This window comes from Numida meleagris, chromosome Z, assembly GCF_002078875.1.
Source record: "Numida meleagris isolate 19003 breed g44 Domestic line chromosome Z, NumMel1.0, whole genome shotgun sequence".
Taxonomy (NCBI): Eukaryota; Metazoa; Chordata; class Aves; order Galliformes; family Numididae; genus Numida; species Numida meleagris.
This window is the reverse complement of record NC_034438.1, coordinates 45548549-45571792: the sequence shown is the minus strand read 5'-3', so window position 1 is coordinate 45571792 and position 23244 is coordinate 45548549. Positions and strand designations below refer to the sequence as shown.

Genomic DNA, 23244 nt, shown 5'->3' with positions numbered 1-23244 from the left:
ACAGTTTAGTAACTTAGTTTATTCTCATTTGAACATAGCCTGTAAACCAAATACAGATTCTGTTTTGCCAATATATACACTTTGTGTTCCTTTCTAGTATTTCCACTTGCCATTGTAGTTCAGAGCGAAATTTTGCTTTAGCTACTTTCACTTGTCTGCTGTCTTTTCAAAAGCATTTCAATGATTTTGGGATTTTTAGCTCTTGCTTTAATTTCTCATGTAACGTGAAAACATGTAACTTTCTATCACCTCCCCCATTCTGGGGAATACTTGTTTTAAGAGTCAGAAGTTTGAAACTGTATTTAATAAAACAGCAGTTACCTAAGAACTGGGTAAATAAGGAACTTGTAAAGGAGAAAAAGGAAGCTGTATGGCTTCCGTCTATCAGATTGTCAGTTTATCAGGAATCTGATCTGGTAAAAGGTGCTTATCCTTACTACATATATTGCCACATTCTATCACCCTTATTCATTTAAATACTATGAGCATAAACAGAGGATTAAGGTATTGAGTTATGTGTTAACTTTAAAGGCACCCTGACCTTCCTAGGGAATATTTCTATTAATTGAAGTCTTGCTTGAACAAGAAACTTACATTTTATCTTTAGGACAACAGCTGTGTAAAAGCAATACCATTAAAGAACAGTGATAATCTAGTGACCCACCAGAAAGATACATATGGAATTTGTTAGTGCATTTGTAGCATGCTGCTACTGGGAAGGGTTCAGCTGAGCCCTGATTGCCATCAAGACTTCTGTCTGAAGGATTTAGCTGTGAAAGAATTGTGTTACAGCAGCCCTGACAGCAAGGGCTATTCAGAGTACATGCTGAGTGGATGTGCTTGGGCAGCTGCTCTTAGAGGACTGTGTTTAAGCAAAACGATGACCATGTCAGACTAAGATGACCTCCAACAATCAATCCCTTCTAACCTCATTCATTCTGTGATTCTGCCATTCAGAATGATATCTCCCAGCAGTGCAAAGAACAGCATTTTCTTGGCCAGAGTTCTTTACTCTTTAGTCATCAGCAGTGCTTTGTGCTGCTTAGTGTAATCTAACCATTTTTGTCATTTGAGCTCAGAACCATGGTTTATGCTGATAAAGTTCAGACAGAAATGTGTCTACGAGTAAAGAAAGTATTTGTGGTATTTTTTAAATTATTTATGGCATTACGTACAAACAGCAGTGTCATCTTTCATGTGTAAGTCACTGGGTAAAAAAAAAATTGGATTTTGTCAAGACCTTCATCTTTTCTAAACTTTGGAATAAGTGGACAGAGGTATCTGGACCTAAACATACAGAAGGAAAGCATAGCAGACCCACAGAAGGCACTCTTAACAGCTCTATATGACACAATATCTCTTTGATCATTTGTTTTATTTAAGCCTTTGTCTTTGTCCCAAGATATCCTTTGATGAGAAGGTGGTGCCACTGAATGTTTTCTGCCTACAGTGGCACTTCAGTATTCCATCACTGGTTCTGATCTGCAACTGACTTGAAATTTCTGTTCTTATTACTTAGTGAGAATAGGCACTGAGTGTAAGGAGTCACTTGGGGATCAGGTACAGGGAACAGTAATTTTTCTGATGCCAGACAGTGTGGGAAACAGTTTGGACTTGCTATAGTTTACTGAGTCAGGGTGCTCAACAAATTTATGTAAGAACAATTTCTTACAGCTTGCTTTTTGAAAAACTTTTTGTTCAATGCAAGTTGATCTCGTAATCTGGTTTATTCCTTTCATCAGTGTAGTACCCTTGTCTGTTTGCTAATAAGCCATGCTGCTTCTTTACTAGGAAATAATATAAAAAACCTTTTGTACACCTTGCAGTCTTGGACAGTAGCTTATAACCAAAGCGTATTTTCCTTTCTTTCTTAAAAGATTCTCAAAAGATGAATATTTATATATGCATGTGAATTTAATGTAACACAGTTTCACAAGCTTTCTGTTAAAGAATGAGTAGCTATAAAAAGGAAAAAAAATATTCGGAGAAGCGTATTCATTTTTGACAAATTTATAGATTTTTTTTTTCTCCAATGGAAGCCAAATAGTTAGCAAATGGTGAATATTCATATACAAACTATGTGAATAGTGCACACAGAGCTGCTGACTATATTGCCAAACATTAGATAAACAGTCAGTTCTTCCAAAACAAATAAACCAAAACCTGAATAAAATTGTGTAGTTTAAAGAGCAAACAAGTACTTGAGAGAAACCACAAATTTAAATAGCTAAATTGCTTTACTATTATTGCTTTGCTAGATGATTAAGTACACGTGCCAGGTACCTCTAGAAATTATGAAATGTAGTAGTTCCTCTAAGAGGGCTGTTTATTTCCGACACAAGGACAAGATGATTTGTAAAGACCAATGAGCTCTATGCAACATCAGGCACGTAAATTCTTTGTTCATGGAACAAACGACTAGTTGACTGTCATCAGAATTATTCTTTGGAAATGTCTTAGTACAACTGAGAGTTCTGTCTTTCAACACCCTATTGCTCATTCCTGTTCCAGAAGTAATTTTATGTTCCTGGCACTTTGAAAACTGCTATTTTAAATCCCCCTTTCTTCTTTATCATTACAAACTGTTCACATATTGTTCCAAGTACTAGATTCCTGAACAAACAAGAAAGATGCTATTCTGTTGTACAATTTACTCATAGAACTAATGTTCAGTAGTAGTTAAAAAAAAAATAGCAAGTTATTGTACAGCAAAAATGGTCTTCGGTTGGGTGAGTCGAGAAACAGCAAACAGCATGCATTTTTAATCTGAAGCTGGATCTTATTTAGAGTAAAAATGTTTCAATGTATTAAAAGGGAGTTATTCCCTTCTGTCATTCTTGAATATTAAATGATTATACATGTGAAGTTGATATTAGTAGTTACCATTTTCTTTCCTTCAAAGAAAGAAAGGAAAAAAGGAAAAAAAGAAATTAGAGATAAATTCTCTCTCTCTCTCTCTCTTTTTTTTTTTCTTTTTTTATAGACTTGCAGTTCTTATTACTCAAACACTTGAAGAGCCAGGTGCTTATCTTATCTGGAATTTCTGAGTGCAAAAAAAAAAAAACCAGCACCAGAAATATTTGTGAATTTCTCTATGTTGTACAATTCTAAGCAAAAATATCTTCTGCAGAGAATGCAGACACAAAAATGATTATGTCACACCCCATCAGATATATTTGCAAAACATATACAAAATGTACAGAAACCATCCTCTGTCATCTTCAGGTTTATAAGGCATTCCTGTAGTTGGGGACGGGAGGCTGTATCTCTAAGGTAATAGAGGTGTCATTAACTGAAACAAACACAGCAGTCTGTCAAGAGGAAATTTTTTAAAAAATGATTAAATATCTTGCACCATTATGGTGTACAGTATATGCAAAAGGCTTCTATTTGCAAAATGAGCTTGGGGTTGATATCCAGAGTTCAAATACTAACTCTGGCAGTGCTTCATTGTGAGGTTCTGGGTGAGTCATTTCAACTATATTTGTTTATTCATTTATAAAACCTGAGATTATAACATACATTTATACCCATGGAGATATTTACAGGATTAACTGTGTAGGCTGTGATCCAGTAAAGCACTTAAGCGTAAACATGCCTTTAAGTGTATGAATGTTTGAACTGAAAACAATGTGACTATTCGTATACCTAAGATTTTTGCTGGATTAGTACTTTACTGTCTGTTTGGTATTCTGTGAAAGTGACAGATTGAAAAAAATGCTTAAAAATATAAATACCAAATGTATTACTTAGGAATTGGCCTCTGTTTATATTTTTTCTTTTTGTTTAATCTGGGACTCTCTCTCTCAGTTTCTTTCCTGCTTAAGCAAACAACATACATCTTATTTATACTACTGATTTTATTTTATTTAAGTGAGTTTGCGTTTAAACTCAGGTAAAAGCTAATAGAAGGATTGTTATTTGTGAATGAATCTGTAGTTATAAATAAATAAAATTGTTTGAAACCTAAAATCAGACTCAGGTGAAGATTCAGTTGAAGAACCACAGAAATAGCCACATGCTTTTCTGAAAGTGTTTGAATAAACCACAGGTCTGTATCATGTTTGTATTCTTTGAAATTCAAGTGTCTGTACACATAACATAGTGGCTTTCTTTTTTCTTCTTCTCCTTCCTTTTTTTTTTTTTTTTCCCCAGTTGAATCACTTCCGTGCTTTTGAGAAAAAAAATACTCAAGAGATTGCTGTTGAGGACATCCTAGGAAACCTGCATTTTAACTGGTGGCTGTGTATATATTTACCATTCATTTTTAACATATTTATTCATCTTTTATTTGAAGTTGAAGCTTAATGATACTGCTTTCTATTCTTAGCAATGACAAAGAGTTGTCAATAATGCAGTGATAAGTGGGAGAGCAGGAGCTAATAATCAAGGATCACCATTTTGCCATGAGACAAGATGGCAAATTAGATGACAATTAGACATTGTGGTGTCAGCAGTACTCTTATTATTTTAGATCCTGTTTTCATTCAATTTCCATTCTAGCTCATCACTATCTTATTTATTTACATCAATGAAGATGAATAATGTTCCTCTTTCCGTTATAAAAATTAAAACTTTCAGAGGAAACGTTCCTTATTTGCATTTAATTTTTGAAGACATAATCTAACTAACATTATTTTATATTAAATTTTAAGATTTGCTTGGAACATTAGAAGAAATTCTTCCAAATCTTCAGAAAGACATCAGTGTTTGGGTAATGACCAAGGATTCCACTTCTCCAAGTGTGCATAGCCTTTTAGACAAAATGGAGGATGCATCTGAAGACCCCGTTCCAGTTAGTCGACGCTCTGCCAGCAACCTCAAGTCATCTGTTTTATATATATTTACTTCAGGAACAACAGGTACAGGTCTCCTAAAGAGATAGTATTTTCCTAAAGCTGACATCTAGAGGATTGATTTTTTTGACACTCTCATCTTTTGATTAATCTTTTTATAGTAGAATATCATACTTCATATCATTTTGGTGGGAAATTAGCATTCTTCTTACTGATGGATGTTTATATTCAAAGTATTATGTGCTTTTTCTTTTCTTATTTGCTAGATTGTACAAATACTATGAGAGAAGCTTTGCTACCTACTTAACTGCTGAAGTGTTTATAAAATGTTTTCCTGTGTTTTTACGGCTAATATAACTAACATTGTATCCAGAACTTTAAAAAACAATCTTAAATCAAACAAATAGACATTTTTTCTTCATTAAATCATGTTTTATGTAGTGACAGAAAATAGGATTAAGTTATTATCCTTTTAGTTTAGAAACAGATGGCTGAGTTTAATACCAGTTGTCCAGCAGCTAAGAAGCTAAGACTTAAAAACCATCACCAACTGGTTAGTGACTTGAAAAGGAGAACGACGTTGCTAAGATAAGCAGATTGGCATTCTCATTCAGTTTTAGCAACAAGAGGAATTAAATGAAGATTTTTTTAATGTTTTTTTTTTCCTTCATATCAATAATTATTTAGTGTATTTATTTCTGCTTCTGGGAGAAGATCTAAAAAGTAAAAATGTTGGCCTAGAATAAAAAAATTAAAAAGCTCAAAATGTCCAGATGTCAGCTATATTTGAAATAACACTAACAGAGATCATAGAATCATAGAATTCTAGAATCCTTAGAGTTGGAAGGGATCTTAGAAGGTCTTCTAGACAAGCTCCTCTGCAATGAACAGGGACATGCACAGCTAGATCAGGTTGCACAGGGCTTGATCCAGCTTCCCTTGACAGTCTCCAGGGATGGGGCATCCACCACATCTCTGGGCAACCTGTTCCAGTGCCTCACCACCCTCACTGGCTTTTTCCTGACATCCAACCTAAATCTATCCACTTTAAGCTTGAAGCCATTTCCCTTTGTTCTGTCATCACAGACACTGCTAAAGAATCTGCCTCCTTCTTTCCTGTAGTGCCCGTTTAGATATTGAAATGCCAGTATCAGGTCACTTTGGAGCCTTCTCTTCTGCAGGCTGAACAGCCCCAGCTCTCTCAGCCTGTCCTTGTAAGAGGGGTGTCCCATCCCTTGGATCATTTTTGTGGCCCTTCTCTGGACACGCTCCAGCAGCTCCATGTCTCTCCTGTACTGAGAACTCCCCATCTAGACACAGTACTCCAGGTGAGGCCTCATCAGCACAGAGTAGAGGGGCAGGATCACCTCCCTTGACCTGCTGGCCATGCTGCTATTAATGCAGCCCACAATTTGGTTGGCTTTCTGGGCTGTAAGGGCACATTGCTGGCTCATGTCCAGCTTCCATCCACCAGTATTCCCAGGTCTTCTTTGACAGGGCTGTGCTCAGTCCTTTCATCCCCTAGCTTGCATTGGTAGTGGATGTTGCCTCAACCCTAGTGCAAGATCTTGCATTTGGATTTGTTGAACCTCATGAGGTTCACCTGGGCCCACTGCTCAAGCCTGTCTAGGTCCCTCTGGATGGCATCCTGTCCATCTGGTGTGTTGATCGCACCCCACAGCTTGGCGTCATCAGCAAACTTGCTGAAGTTGCACTCAACCCCACTGTCAATGTCACTGATGAAGATATTAAAGAGCATTGGCTCCAGCACTGACGCCTGTGCAACACCACTCGTCACTGATCTCCATCCAGACATTGAGCCACTGACTGCCACTCTCTGGACTCGATACTGCAGCCAGTTCTTCATCCACTGAATAGTCCACCCATCAAATCCATATCTTCCCAATTTGGAGAGAAGGATGTTGTGGGATACTTGTATGCGTTATATTAGTTTACATTTCATTTTTTTATTCCTGTGCAATGTAATTAGAAGGATAAGAATTTCTTAGCTTGAGGAGTATGGGATACCTACTTTAAAGAAATTAAACATTTAAGCACTTTTGATAATGTAAGAGCCTAGTATTTAGTATAAAGTTATTGGCTCTTAGCTGACTTTAAAGTAAGTACTGTCTTGCACACTCTATTATCAGCTGTTTGTCTTCACAGTGTTCTAAAACAAGCATCTAGACTTAGATGAACATATCTTTAGATAAGTGTACTCCGTCTATCTGGTGCAGATCCCATAGTTTTCTTAATTACACTAGACACTCTTGCCTGAAAAAGACCTAGTGCTATTCTGTTTTATGTGAAAAGAAGTCCATATGTATAGCTGACCCTTTGCTAGTTCTGTATAATTTGATAGTGTATTGGTCATGAAGTTTCTTTATGTTTCCTCTTATTTGAATTGATTTACATCAGATTTAATAACTAACACATGAGTTTACAAATTGTCTCATGTCACTATGTGTAAAAAACATACAATACTGTCCTAAAGATCCACTTGTCTATCTAGCTGAATAGATGGCTGTCAAAGAAAGTATTGATACAATTATGATTTTAGAGACCTCACATTGAAAGAAAAAAATGGCTTATCTTGAAGGTAAGCTTTATGCAAAGTTTTGTGTTTTCATTACAGGTCTTCCAAAGGCAGCAGTCATCAGTCACATGCAAATTCTTAAAGCAGCTGCTGGACTCTGGGCTTTTGGTGCTACTTCAGAAGACATAATTTATATTACTCTGCCTCTTTACCACAGTGCAGCATCTCTTCTTGGTATCGGTGGATGCATTGAATTAGGTGGGATTTATTTAATTTTTAATTGAGAATTAATTATTATAAATGTGTTTAAACAAATTTGGGCTCACTGATTTTAGAGAAACTAAATCAAATGAATATTTTCTGAATAGCTTTATGGTTCTGTATTTTGAGGAAATAGGAGGGTCTTGTAATATAGAAGGACCTCTTTTGCTAGCCATCTTTGAACAGTAGTTACACAGTTATTTGGGTCAAAAATGTTTTTACTTTTTTTGTATTTTGGTAAAAATACATATATTACATATATAGAAGCATATATTTTGACAGGGTGCATAGCACATTAGTGTATGTACAGACTAAGTATCGTACACTACAGTATAATTAAAATGTACTTTGGTGAACTTGAAAAGATTGGCAAACACAGCTAGATAAGTTGCCATTTAGAGAAAACAACTCATTTCCTCTTCTGTTGTTTCCATTAAGGTGCAACGTGTGTCTTAAGAAAGAAGTTCTCAGCTAGTCAGTTCTGGAGTGACTGCAAAAAGTACAATGTGACTGTCATCCAGTACATTGGAGAACTTTGCCGCTACCTTTGCAGCCAACCAGTGGTAAGTGGAACAAAGATGATGGCTATTCATCTGTAACTCGTACACTTATTGTTCTTACAGTGGTTATGTTAAAAAGGAAGTAAAGCTGTATACAGCTTGTTCTTCTGCCCTTCATCTTGCATGAGATTCCTGAAATATTTGGTGATCTGTAGAGTGTAAAAAAATAAATGAATAAATAAATAAAAAATAATAAAAAAAAGGTTTGAATTGTGAAAATGTTAAGGTATTAAAATAAAAGATTTAGAGATTAAAAATGGAGCCAGTGTCATTTAGTGAATAACTATTAAAGTTTTACAAACTAATTTCAGGAAACCTGGATTACTCTTAAATACTTTTTCAGAATTTTCAAAACTTTGTTTTTTGGCATTTAAGTGTTTGAGAGGTCTAAAATTTTGCAGGCTATGTTTCATCACTGTTTTGGTTTGTTGGACTTGCCTTTTCAGAGAACAATGCAGATTTCATTAAAGTGACATTCCCCCCTTACACCACGTAAGCCTTAACTTGAAAATATTTCTTTTCCTTTGGTACTCAGCAGTGTGATGTTCTTTCTGCAGGTTATTGAGTGCCATGTGTGCTGAACCTATTGTAAATATCAGACGGAGCTGACTCTAGTTAATTGAATTAACGCTTGGTCTAACTACTTTATTGTATCTTCCTATATCTACTCCTTGATGATAGAGAGACACAAAGATTTAAGCTAAGTTAAGTGCATAAAATTTGTTTGCATTAATTCAAGATTTGTTATAGAATAATACAGCTAGAATGGATAAAGAAAATAACTTGTTTCATAGAAAACACTTGTGTGTGTCCAAATGACTATGAAACAAATATTCAAAGTCCAGTATTAAAATTCATATTCCTAATGCTGGCAACTACTGTTCTATTCATTTATGAGCTGCAGGTTGTCCTACTATGTTTCAGTAATAGACTATATAATAAATGCTAAATCTTTCATCATGGATTACCTTCTCTGGTAAAACATTACAGTAAATGCTTTTGAATGGTAAATTATGATCATAAACAGCTTTTATTGAATAATAAATAAAAACAAGTAACTGCTGGGAAGTACCTATATTATGCATATGGAATGGCGTCCTCTTAATTTAACATGATGTTTAGGAGAATGCAAAAAGGACCCTTCCAACTCTAAGTATTGTATAATTCGATGATTATTTCTTCTTTGCTGAATTTTATTCAAATAACTCCTCACTTAGGAAATGGTGATAATAATTCAAATGAATGAATCTGAAAATTCTTTACTTATCCAGATCCTCATTTTATGACTCAAAAGAATAGTAATCGCCTTCAGTAGTGTTCTATTAACTGAAAAATAATAAAAATAGCCCTTGCTTTAGACCAGAGTACCAGTATACACTTCTATCTCAAATTGCTCTCCAAAGAAGTTAATGATAAAGATCAGTGTTCAGAATTGGATGTTTTTTTCCTGAACATTTTCAGAAGTTTATTTATTTAATGTTGAGTTTGAGTGGACCTACACCATTCTATCCATGCATGCCTTAATAAAGAAAATATTTCTGGATTATAGAGAATATAGGTAATATAGTAGCAACCACCACTGGCTGTGATGTGGAATCAGAATAGTGATACCTTTATCTCTTTTCTTTCTTTTGAATTTTATAATAAAATTGAGAAAAAGGTATAGGGTAGAGAAAAATCCAGTTAAAGACTTAAAGAAAGATCAGAAAATACAAAGGGCACAGCTTTTTATATGGTGATTTTTCTTCAGTGTAAGCCAACATATTTCCCCAGAGACAAACCCCTTCTCTCCAACACTGCATCTTTTGCTGTGTTTACAACCTCAGATATTAATTGTTCCTCTTTTCTGTCTTTCAGAACACGGCATTTTATTTTACCCATTTTATCCTGTTCAGGAACTTAAAGCAAGAACGATAGATTTATGTACTTCTTTTATAAAACAAAGTCTTCTTTAAAAACCTTCCCAAACCATTGTAAATTTAAAGAGGTTTTACATTTTGCAAATAAGGTTAGCTATGCCATCAGTAAATAAGCCTTATATTTGTTAATTTATCTATGTACTTTCCAAGAGCTGACATATCTAAATTCTTTAGCCTGTGAGGCTACTTTTTGTTTACTAGCTGGATGAAGAGAAACCTAATGGTCCTTCTGTAGAAAAATTAAAATTATAAAATGAATGAGTTTGAAAGCTATTTAGATTCTACTTGAAAAAAAGTACTAACTATTTGTCATGTTTAAACTGGAAGGGAAACATGTTCACACAAGTAAGGATTTTATGTACATTATGTAATCCATTGTTATTTTTCAATTTGGGGAAATAAAATGCCAAGTTGGTATGTCTCTTTAAGTTTCATCAACTTAAACGTAGCACATATACTGCCATCATGAAAAAGGTCCAGCTAATACAAATGCTAAAGTTCTGTGAAGTGTTCTCAAGGTTCAAATACTCTAATATCCTTCTATTAAACATATATTAAAACCACAGCAATTCTCTCAAGTGCTTCATTTTTATCTTTAATATTAAATTTGAAGTAAATGTTGTATTTGTACAGTTGGAGTCTACAGTTCTGTGATGCTTCTTATTTCAAAGATTTTGAACAGAACTTTTTGCAAGTCCAAGATTCTTAGCTTAGCTGTCCTTGTGAGTTCTCTCTTGTTTGATCTTTCTGCTTCTCACATCTGCAGCAGCTCCTGAAGACTTGTTGCAGTAGAATTTTTCTGAAACCTATTCTACATCCAGTCTGTTTTAGTAACGTTGTCCACAAAGACCATTCATTAGAAAAGAAAGTCCTTTTTCTCTAAGTAAAAGCACAACAAGTGTTAACATATAACAATTATGTTATGCTTACGGATTTTTCTGGGCTCCTAAATGAGTAATCCTCATGCCTTGTCTCTTCCCAACAATTTTGCTGCTCTTTTTGGTCATACTGAAAGTATAACATTCAGTATAATAGAAAATGTAAACAACAAATCTGATGTATTAGTATGGCTTCTCCTATGAAAGAGCATATTCGGCACATTAACAACTTTGTCTTGCTGCTTGATATTGCTTACCGTCTCTAGTTACAGTGCTCTAACGAGAAAATCTGACTCAGTATAGCTCCCTATTTCATCTTTAAGCAAAGGTCTTGGAAGGACTTTTCTATTAATCTGTGGATATATTTTCCTCAAGGATGGGAGAGAGTCAACAGAAACAATCTCTTTCCAATTTAGAGTAATGATTTACTTAAATAACGTAGTGAGTCCTGAAGCTTTTGGAAAGATAGGAATGGTAACACAGCATTTCTTTCATGCTTTTCTCTAAAGGAGACATGAATCTTGAAATAGTTTACAAATGTACATTAGAAGTCAGTGTTCTTGATTATTTTGTCCTCTTTTTTGTGTCTTAAGCTGTTGTACATTATGACATGAATTATTTCATTTACAGTCCTTTGCATGAACTTACTTTAGCTCTGTATTAAATCTAGAGTTCACTTCTACTTGTATTCAAAGTCTGTTTCACAGTTCAATAAGCCACTGTTCTTAAGTATTTTTAAGTATCTGTCCTGTTTTATCTCCATTTGATATTGAGTCAGTGTTATCCTTTGGCATCAGTAGCATTTCCTTAGGGTTACCTCTAATGCTTAAGATTGTGTATATAAGCTTTCAGACTTAATTTTGTTAAGCTGAAGCAAGCCGATCTCTACTACTAGTTTGGCCAAGGTTTTCTTTGGATAGGATTAAGTGCTGCATTGACTTTAGAAAAGATGCTTAAGGATTTATTTTATTTAAATTCTGCTGCATTAGAACAACAGTACTTTAAAAGGGGAAGACAAGGAAGCTGACACTGCTGGGATCAGCAAACAGTAGTCAATTAGTTCCCTGTTATTGACTCAAGTGTGAGAAGGGGTGTAAGAACAGTGCTTATGTTGGTTGGATAACGCCATCATTCACCTGGGCCCAAGTTTCTTTGAAGGCAGCAATTTTGATATCAGAAGAGGCAAGTCAGAAGGCAATTCTCTACAACACAACATTTACCTGATATTTCATTTTATTCCCTAATACAATTACAGTTTTGTTCAATTTACGTTCAGTACTAGAAATTGTTCTTTCTCTTAACATGTGGAAGTTTGTGAAGCTCCTTGTAGGTTTTCAGCATAAACATTTTAATAAATATCCCAAACCAGTAATGTATCACATTTACAGACAACAATATCTCTACCTTCTATCTTAATACTCTGAATACTCTGTCTTTGTCACTTATATTTTACTTGATGAGAGTCGGATTTTGCACTTTTTAATTTTTCTAGTAACCTATGTTTTTTTAAAATCTTTGAGCAGTTATATATGTCATAAGCAGGCAGCGTTCTTAATCCAAGTTGTTACTTATTTACTGGTATTAACAATGCCTGAAGGAAGAACTGAACCAATATTTGTACAAGTTAGTAAAACTTAATATAATTAGAGAAAATGCAATGTTCAGATGAATAAGCTTAGAGACAGACTGAGGATTTGGAGGCTTTTATTTTTTGCCTCAAGATTACATCAATTGATCTAAAAAACATAAACTGTATATCCTAACAAACTTTGCCTTTGTGGTAGCTTTAAACTGTCATGACTACAACAACAGCATTGTTTTAAAATGGGACTTAAAAACAGGTTATGATCCTGACCTTTTTGTCTGTCTCCTTCTTCTGTTTAAATGTACTGACCTACTTCTCTTGGAATCTGCCCACAGGATGACTGTGTGTCTGGTTTTTGGTTCTTCACGAGGGTGAAGATTTTCTGCTTTTATTCCTGAAAGCCTTCTGTGTTGCTCCTATAGTTCTGTTGGCCTCAGGAAGCACTGGTTCTTCATACCCAAATGAGCACTGAAAGCTAGTTGAGATATCAGCTAGTGGTTCTAATATGGTGACTCCAGATTAATGGAGTCTTTAAGAGGTCCTGTATTTTGGTGAATTCCTTTCTTTCCAACTTGTTTCCTTAGACATTCATTTTTTTCAGTTAAACTAGTGCAGTCATTCAGAAAATGTTAGAATCGTTTAGGTTGGGAAAGACCTTCAAGATCTTCAAGTCCAGCCACCAACCTGACTTGCTCAGTCCCATTGCTAAACCATGTCCCTTTTTGCCGTGCTCGCATGTCTCTTAAATATCTCAAGGGGTGGAGACTCCACTTAGTCCCTGGTCAGCCTGTTCCAATGCTTGATAACTGTCTCCATGAAAAAAAAAATCCTGCTGATACTCAGTTTAAACATTCTCTGATGCCACTGCAGACCATTTCTTTAAATCCTTTCACTTGTCATGTGGGAAAAGAAACCACCACCCACCTCACTATAGCCTTTCAGTTAATTGTAGAGAGCAATGAGGTCTCCCTGAAGCCCTCTCTTATCCAGTATAAACAGCCCCAGTTCCTTTAGCAGACCTCTTGTGTCTTGTTTTCTATTCCTTTCTCCAGCTCTGTTGCTCTTCTCTGAAGATGTGACAGAAGTTCACTGTCCTTTTATCCAGGGCCCCAAAGCCAAATACTGTATTCATTCTGTGGTCTCATCAGTAAAAGGGGACAGTCACTTTTGTAGTCCTGCTGACCATGCTGTTTCTGATGTCTTGATACCGAAGGCTAGAAATCACATTCATGATTTTACAAAGGGAAGCTCCATATTTGCAAGTTTCTGTGCATGCTTTAATTCTCTGAATTGACTTTTGGAAAGTTTTATGTAGTTTGTTTTGACATGTGGACTCCTGGGGCTATTGCCAAAAATACAATGATCTACTTTGTATTACTGGGTGAAACACAGACAAAAGGGACTTTTTCTTGGTTAGATATTCTCTGAGGAATTAAAGGTACAGCTAAAGAAAACATTCCCTTTAGAACAACTAAAGAAATGAAACTCCTGTTAAAATTTAAACCTAATAGTTCATGATGTCTAACCTTTTGGCTTGCCTGGGCCATTGAGTGAAGAGGAACTGTCTGGAGCTGCATAGAAAATATATAATGTAGTTCATGTATGCAGGTAGCAAAACTTTTTTTAAAATATATTTTTATTAAAACATCAAAGAGGGCAACAAACCCATAAAACTAGTGGGATATTTTACCTTGTTTTTGTGTAAATAATGCATTGATATCTGGGTTGCTGAGAACTCTTGGTGAGTTCTCAAGGTGCTTGTCAGAGATTTTTGATCTAATTTTACTCTCTGTGTTTCATCCTAGAAAATAATTGTTCACAAATGTATGTACTGCCAAAAAGTGATGACATGAATAAGACATGAAGTAAAGGAAATTTGGAAAAATCTGGAAAAATGATCAAATTTTATTTGAGTTCAATATCTGATTGCAACTACATGCATTCCATTTGAAAATTTGTAGGTGGTGTATTTATGTTGACTGAAAACGGTGTATCAAAAATACAAAAAAATTGATGATTTTTTGTGCAATCTTGAAACCTATTCTCAAATTGCCCCACATGGTCAGAAAAGCAGGAAAGATAATCAAGTACATATCACAAAACTAATTAAAAACATGTTGCAAATTATTTTGTACTTTTTGAGAGCTTTTTGAGATACTAAAAAGTACAAAATTTGTCAGCACTACAGTAGTATTCTGGATATTTCTTCCACAGTGAACATATAAACTTATTAAATTATTTTACAAAATAATATAAGCTGAAAAGTAATAGAATCATTGTAGAATCATAGAATGGCTTGGATTGGAACAGTCCTCAAGGATCATCAAGCTCCAACTCCCCTGCTGCAGGCAGGGCCGCCAACCTCCACATCTAATACTAGACCAGGCTGCCCAGGGCCCCATCCAACCTGGCCTTGAACACCTCCAGGGACAGGGCATCCACAACCTCTCTGGGCAGCCTCTTCCAGCACCTCACCACTGTCATAGTAAAGAACTTCCCCCTGATATCCAACCTAAATCTTCCCTCATTCAACTTAAAACCATTTCCCCTTGTCCTGCCATTATCTACCCTTGTAAAGAGTTGACTCTACTCCTGTTTGTAGGCTCCCTTTTAAGTACTGGAAGGCTGCAATGAGGTCACCCCACAGCCTTCTCTTCTCCAGGCTGAACAAGCCCAGCTCCCTCAGCCTGTCTTTGCAGGGGAGGCATTTTAGGCTGCCTTTGCTTTTCTCCAGTCAGCTTCTCTTGCTGCACAAGTTATAAAAGTAGGGCAATGAACCCTACTTCTTGGATTTCTCTAATGCATTTGCTAGGTACGTTTCTATATAGCTGCCATCATGAGTGCTTCCCACAACCAATTAATAAACTGTTGATGGCCCTTTAAAAGACTTTCTTTAATCAGCAACATAGTTACGTAAATAGTCCACATAGTTTACAAAGAACGCTTAAGGAGGAAAGGACTGGCAGATGAAGAATCCTAGCTATGTGGTATTTAATAAGGCAGATCTTGACTTGTCAATTAATCACTGTACAAATGAAACAAGCAGTCAAAATGGAGAAATGGTGTGTAAAGAAACTCATTTAAAATGTATGCAGCTATTTTGTACATGGTTCAAAGATCTTGGCTGAATACACCAAAGAAAAGTTTGGATGTAAGGTATGAACAATGCTATCTTGGTAATGTTTCAGAAAAGTGTTAAAATAATATTTTCACCTTTACTGTTAGACGTAAATGGATATGGGCTGTTTCAGAATTACTCTATAATGACATAAAATCACAGTGCAAGAAAATAAATAACTTCAAAACCCTTGAGAAAGTGTTCTAACATTCTGTTATTCTAAAATTATATTACGAATACTATCTTTGCCATCACCCATTGAGAAATATTAGTCACATTCGGAAACACAAAGCATGATGAAATTATCACAGCACACACATTATTGGAAGTGATCTGTGACAGCTAGCCGGGGCAAGGCCCTTGCTAAATGAGTTATTGTGAGGAAATTTAGCTCTTAGTGAAGGGAGTGTTAACTAGGTACTCCACTTTTGCAGCAGAATCACAGAATCAAAGAATACTAGGGATTGGAAGGGACATCGTAAGATCATCTATTCCTGCTCTGCCGGAGCAGGAATACACATGCAATTACTGCATACCAGCTGTGGTCCTGTATCTGGCTGACTTGCTGCAGCTTGTTTGGTTGTTAGGGGTTGCAGAGTTTATCTCCCAGCAAAGGTGTGCACTAGGTGACTCCTTGAAATCTCTCCTTATTTTATACCGCTGTATCCTATGGTGATGTGAAGCTAGTTGATGAAACGCCATTCAAATGTGGTGGAAATTCAAAGTATGACTGTTTGGTGCCATAGTCTGTTCCTGCATAGTTATTTTATTTAGATTTTCATGTGTATAGAATATTGTGCATCGCTTAACTACGTTTCTAGAATTTCTTGGAATTATCATTCCTTTTCCTTCCTTCTTATTTTTTGTATTTTATTTACTGCTTGAGTATTCTGCCATGTTGCCTGTGGGATAGATGTGTGTCTGCAAGATTTACAGTCTGGCAATAAGCTGGACAGTAAATAAATAAATACAGATTTAATCATGAAGTAGGTGTTATTATGGCTAAATCTATTTACTTTACTGTTCACTTTCATTTAAAGTTGGTTATATGTAGAGGTAGTTGATGTTCTCTATTAGTTATATTAAAGAGTAGGTTAAAATATATTAAAATCAGCTCTGTGAATTTACTGTTTAAAATGTACCTCACTTAAAATCCATCTCTTCGTACTTATAAAACATCTGCTGGGAGATTAATTACATATAGTTTCCAGTCTTCCAGTTGATGAACTGCTAAAGCTTAGGCTAGTTTTAATGCTCTTTCCCCAGAAAGACCTGCAGAACCTGTTGGGAATCTTGCATCAACAGCTATAACTATGATGGTCTTCCTAAATCACAAGTATTGCGGTTGCGGGAATGCAGTCTGATAGAAAATTTATCTTGCCTGTGAATGATAATTGAATTATTATTCCTTATTTTAAGAAGGCTTGCTTTCTACAGTATTTTAGGTGACCTAAGACACTTTCTCTGTATTTTTGTGAAGGGCTCAGTGTGTAAGAGAGTACTTCCTAAAATGAAGTAGTCAGTATATAGTTGCAAGCACAATACAATGCTGACCAGGACCTGAAGGAATGGCATGGAGCTGTGTCAGCGGAGGGTTAGGAAAAGGTTCTTTATTACCAGAGCATGGTTGAGCATTGGTACAGGCTCCCCAGGACAGTGGTCACATCACCAAACCTGCTGGAATTCCAGAAGCATTTGGACAGTGCTTTCAGATGTAGGGTTTGAATGTTGAGTGCTCTTCTGAGGAGGCAGGAGTTGGACTCTGTGGTCCTTTTAGGTCTCTTCTAGCTTGGGAAATTCTGTGATCCTTTTTTGTGTCCCTTCTGCTAGAGAAACAACCTTCTGCTGTAGTGATACAAACTGGCCAAAATAATGTGAAGAAGTCAAGGAGCTGGTAGCTGTCTTTATAAATGATGCTTTACTTGTCCTTTTGAAAAAAATATAAGCAGTGTATGTTATTGTTTTCTACCTCATCCAAGCAGTCTTTTCAGCAAAATGTCAACAATATTTTTATTAATCTAAAATATAAATACAGACTCTAACTCACCTTTTTATTAACACAAGCTTTAGATGTTCCCAGACTGATGAATGACCCCACTAAATTAGTGTGTATAAATACATAATTATTTGTCTCTTCTCTTCATTTTGGAACAAAGGATCTATTGTGTGACTTTTCATATCCTTAGCACAGGCAATACATTTGAATAATTTAGTGGTGTTAGTGAGGGGTAACTGCAGTTCAGTTACTGATAAATTAATTTCAGATTAGCATTGAAACTCTAAGGAAAATAGCTCACTTTGAAAAAATTTAAGTTGAGCTGACTGGAAAGTTCCAAAGATGGCAGATAGTTTTCTGGGGGAAAAAAAAGACTTCCTAGACAATGTTCAAAGTAGAACTGAAACACTTGCTTTAAAAAATTTGTTTGTTTATTTATTTATTTACTTATTGTTCCTTGACAGTATTGATCTTTGAATGTGGAACACACTTTATTACTTCAGATATATGAAAATCTACACAATTGCTTTGTGGTACTGCATCCAATATAGAGGAAACAAATTGCTCTAAAAATTTCATCATTAGGCCAGTTTTAGACACTTTATTACAGTTCATGTCCATGGATGGTTTCGTTGTGCTATGTAATACAACACTTGGTAATGATTTAGCAGAAAGTCCGTGAAGTTTGTGATTATGTAATTAGAAATGACTTTTTATCGACAGTAAGGTAGAAGAGGAGAAAGAAGAAACGGAAGAATTGAGCTGATGTTTAAAAAACCCAACAAATAGTAACTGAAGGAGGCTTGTGAGTGATGTAGTTCTGGGATAGTATAGGAGGATAGTGACACAGATTTTAATCTGCCAAGAGCTGTCAGCATTTAGTGAAATGTATTAATTCCTTACTGAACCATTGAAGAAAGACTCTTGAAATTGGATGAAGAATTTTCTGAGTTACTGATTTTGAAGGGATGAGAGAAAAACTTGGTTGGTTTTCATGATTTAGGTGATGAATTTGAAATGTTACCATGTGATGGAAATGGGAATTTTACTACCTTCATGAAAAACTACCTGAATTTCACTCATCAGTGAGCCTCTGAGACACAGTCTTGTCATGTACTCAGTAGAAACTTTCCTGTTTTTAACATGCAAAATACATAGAGTCAGCTGACCAGATCTCTTCCCAGTAATGTTTTTTTTTCTGCTTTTATGCTAGAATAAAGGTGCTAAAATGGATTTTCATTCCAAAAATTCCATTTATCCTGGACTGGAGTTGGGAAGAGAAAGGGAGATTGAAATATAAAGAAATTAGGGACATATATGTGTGTACACAGATATATATATATGCATATAAATGAAACAAATATGTGTGCATGTATGTGTATGTATGTATATAGAGAGATTGCATAAAAATGCGTAAGTATATATATACAGAGATACATATAGATGGTGTTGGAGTACTGCAGCGATACAGAGTTCTAAAGGTATATGGTAACAGAATGGTACCTGTATTTTTTTTGCATTGTCTCATTTCTGTGGTATTCTCTATTGCCACTTGCAGTGATTGAAAAGGGAGTCTTGTTTTAAAATAGGTGAAATGAAAAAACCCCACATTTTAGGTCTTTTGCTTTCTGGCACTTCAGCATAAATCTGATTGCATTTTTAAGGTGCTCCTTGCAACCATACGGTTTGGGAAAGTATTCCTAAAATCAGTCTCACTGAACTGGCTGAGCACATACTGTAATGTTTCTTGTAATAAAACATGGGAGTTGACAACAGTAAAGATTCAAGATCGCCATGTATATATTGCCTATATTGATATACTGTATTCCAAGTAACGTTGAACAAAACTTTGCAAGTCTTAATATTAAAAAATATGGAAAATGACTCATGTAATGTGTAGGAAGGAACAGATACTACAAGTGTATGAAAAATGATTGTTTCTTTTAAGAAGTCTGAAAATACAAGAAAGTTACTATTAATCTCTGCTGACTTTAATTACTTGTCAGAAACAATGCCTACCTTTCTGTAATTTTCCTATTTTTCTAATTACTCTGTATGAAAACAGATGTAGATGATATGTAATCACTTATACAAATTAGTGTAGCCATTATTCAGCCAGTCATTTACATGTTCAACAAGACAATAGTTTTTTGATTGTTTTTTAATAGTTTTCTAACTTGTAGCTACAGGCTAGTTATGCCATCTTTCTTCACACGTGTGCAACAATCAAATGCAGTTCTGTTCTGGTTTAATGTTTTTGTTTTGTTTTGTTTTTTAATTTACAGAAGGATGGAGAGAAAAATCACAAAGTCAGACTAGCAGTTGGAAATGGAGTAAGAAATGATGTATGGAGAGAATTCTTAGACAGATTTGGTGCTGTTAAGATCTGTGAGTTTTATGGTGCTACTGAAGGAAACATTTGTTTCATGAACCACACAGGAAAAATTGGATCTGTTGGACGCACCAATTTCTTCTATAAGGTGACTACTTACATTTTACTTTGTAAAGGGGAATGCTGAAAGTTACTGTGGTTCTCGGTTTGACCACAGGACATGGGACTTGAGGTATAAAGTAAATATTCTTTGTTACTGCAAGATTGATTGACTGTCTGTAAAACCTTGGCTGCCAAAGTATTGCTGATAATGCTTAGCACCCAACCCAGCTACACTTTCAGCTGTAACACTGAGATTTTTAGAATCTACAGAAGTCATAAATGCTTTTGCTACTCTTAGAAGAGTTTTTAGTAGGTTCTGAATATCAAGATCAAATCTCTACTACATTAAAGGATGAAAAAGGAAATTAGATTTGTTTTAGTACCTATGAACTTAGCATCTGTGAAGAAAACATACAAATGTTCTGCTCTGACTTAGTGATCCACATATGATGTTTAAAGCTGTTTTCAAAGAGTATATTTATATTATATAATACTGTGTAGATATTTGGCATAAATGAGAATTGGCAGTAATAAAGTAACATAAATAACCTTAAGGGATATTTTTTATCTAGATACAATTAAATATAACTCAAACTGTCCTGCATGTAATCTGCTTCCTTATTCTTAAATTTCAAAGCTAATATATTCCATATATAAACATTGTTGTATAAATATGAAAGGCAGTACTTAGCAGTTGTAGTAATTTAAAAATTCCATGCCTGTTTGCCTACCATGTGTTCTATATTTACTTAGTTTGTTCTAGATTACTAAACTTAGAAAGTTTTTTTTTCAGTACTTACTGTATAGTCTATCTTTTGTATTTTAGTATCTTTGGCAAAGTCATGTCTCTTGAGGAAGAGCAGTACCTGTTCTTTATGTTATACACATTTTTCCTTCACCTATCCAAGTAATGGAAGAATTTTGAAAAGGGTCAGCTTACAACTTGTGTGTTCATACACATACTTTCAAGTATTTCACCAAGAAATTCATGGGTTTCGCCCTCTGGATTCTATTAATACTATTTTTGAAATGGCTACAGAGGTCAGTAAATAACATAGGTCTCAAGCTTTGGCTATTAACATGAAGGATTACTTAGTAATGCTTTCTAGCAAGGAGACTAGATATTTAATAATATATTTATGCAAATTTGTACTCCTGAAATAACTAGGACTATGCACATTACCTAGAATTTGCAAAAGTAACCAATACCTACCTGTGTATACAAATCCTCATACTTTAAGTGGCATTTGTGCTTCTGAAGAAAAGTGATAGAAAAATGTTAAGTCCAATCTGCTATCACAGAGAAGTAACAGTACTTTTTGGAAGCCCATCTGTGTGAGATGACTTCAGATGAAGACCAAATGAGTTTGTTTACAGCTTATATGTTCTGGGGTCCACAACTTCAGTACAGTATCACATAGACTACTTCACAGTTCAACGGCTGGAACGGTTCCCGTATCTTTCAGCTGGTGTTTCATCGGACCCTGCAGGGAACAACCAGGAAACACTCAGAGGGAGTCTACAGGAGCTACTGTGTTTCTCAGGAACTAAATCAGACTTTTCTGATTTTCTGTGATCTATATCATTGGTACTCTGTAGTACACACAGTGGACATGAAGTGCTAATAGATATCGTTAGAAAGATACAGATCCACTACAGGAGATAAGGAATCTGGAATGTAAGGAGCAGTAGCTGAATTAGGAACCCTAGAGCTAATGTTACATTTTTTTTCAGATGACTCTAAACAACATGTTGTGATTACTTGTAAACCTTTTTTTTTAAAAGGTTTAAAATTCTTAGGAATTTTTACGTTTGTTCAAAACCTCAATAAATTTGTTTTCAGAATTTTAGAGTTTTTGACTGTTTAGTCAGAAGTCAACCTCCTGGAAGGTTTCAGCACATAGAAGATCAGACTTGAAATTACCTATTTATTTACTTTATTTTCTGTATTTTTAATCAGTTAGTGGTTTTTTTTTGTTTTGTTTTGTTTTTTTTTTTTTTTTATGTGTTAATAGTGGCACTTCATATATTAATAAAATTTGCTTTTTGGTTTCCAAAAGGAAAATTAGTATTTTGGTTTTCTTTTTTTGCCCATGAAACATACTACTTGTTCCTCTTTAATGATCACACTTAAAATTTAAGACCATTTAAAATTGCAGCATATTAGAAGAAAAATACCTTTTGCAAACTGCAATTAAAAATAAATGAATGCAGTCATAACTAAATACTTGATTCCACTAGATACCTTTCCATTACTTTGTATACTGCTCCAAGTTCAAACTGGTATAGTCTATAGAAACATCAGCATAGTCTGCTAAGATAATTAGGGAGTGTCCTCTTACTTAGTATGTATATGGAAAGATAATAGATTTTATGAATGAGAAAAAGCCATTCATTGTATTTGTCTTGACTTTAAATCAATGTGTATTCTGTCTTTTTCAGTGCTCTCTTTTCCCTAAAAATAAGTAAGTCTTCAGTTATTTCTGTAGTTTCTACTGTAAGTAACTAAAGCACGTTTTTGTCAGCAGACACAATTTTTAGCTATTACTATTCTCCTCAGGGATCTGAGGTATACTGGTTCTTCCACCAGTGTATATTAATTTGGCATTCTATATCTGTAGAGTTTGAGAAGAATTAAGGTTGTAACTGAAAACCAGATTCAGCGTGGAGACACACAACCTCACCTCAGTTATGTGGACATGGTATGTTTAACTAGGGTGTTGGGTAACTTATATGACCCCTATTACATGGTAACATATCAGCCAAGATTATCTTCCAAATTGAGGAGTTCTCAAAGACTTCTGCAAAGCAGCATCAGGCATTGTTTCATAACCAGTATGTGCTGATCTAGAGCATTTATAGTTGCATAATGTACCCAGTCTCTCTCAAAGAATTTCTGCCAGCAGAACAAAATGGCATGACTCTTTTTTTTTTTTTATTACAGTACTTAGATATGTCAAATTATCAGTTTTCTAATATGTTAACTGCTGAGGCTTTGCTCTTACTACCTGCACAGTCCTTCTGGAACAGCTCCTTCAGTCTGCTTTGTGACACTCACTAGTTTGCAGGAGCAGCTAGCTCACCCGTATGCTGAAGCAGTGCAGTGTTGACATGAGCAAAGGTTTGTGCAGTTGCAGAGAAGTCAAAGAGAGGCAGAGAGA

General features: G+C 35.2%; 1 protein-coding gene across 2 annotated transcripts in view; it reads left to right on the top strand.

Moving 5' to 3' along the window:
* Positions 1–23244, top strand: part of SLC27A6 (solute carrier family 27 member 6) — a 38355-nt gene that overhangs the window by 4092 nt on the left and 11019 nt on the right. Inside the window, exons 2-6 of one of the 2 annotated variants that reach the window (XM_021380760.1) lie at positions 4656–4862; positions 7432–7590; positions 8032–8156; positions 19935–20129; positions 22705–22785. In XM_021380760.1, the coding sequence (XP_021236435.1) occupies positions 4656–4862; positions 7432–7590; positions 8032–8156; positions 19935–20129; positions 22705–22785 (767 nt within the window). The remainder of the gene's footprint in view (positions 1–4655; positions 4863–7431; positions 7591–8031; positions 8157–19934; positions 20130–22704; positions 22786–23244) is intronic. The other variant, XM_021380761.1, reaches the window with a different exon arrangement.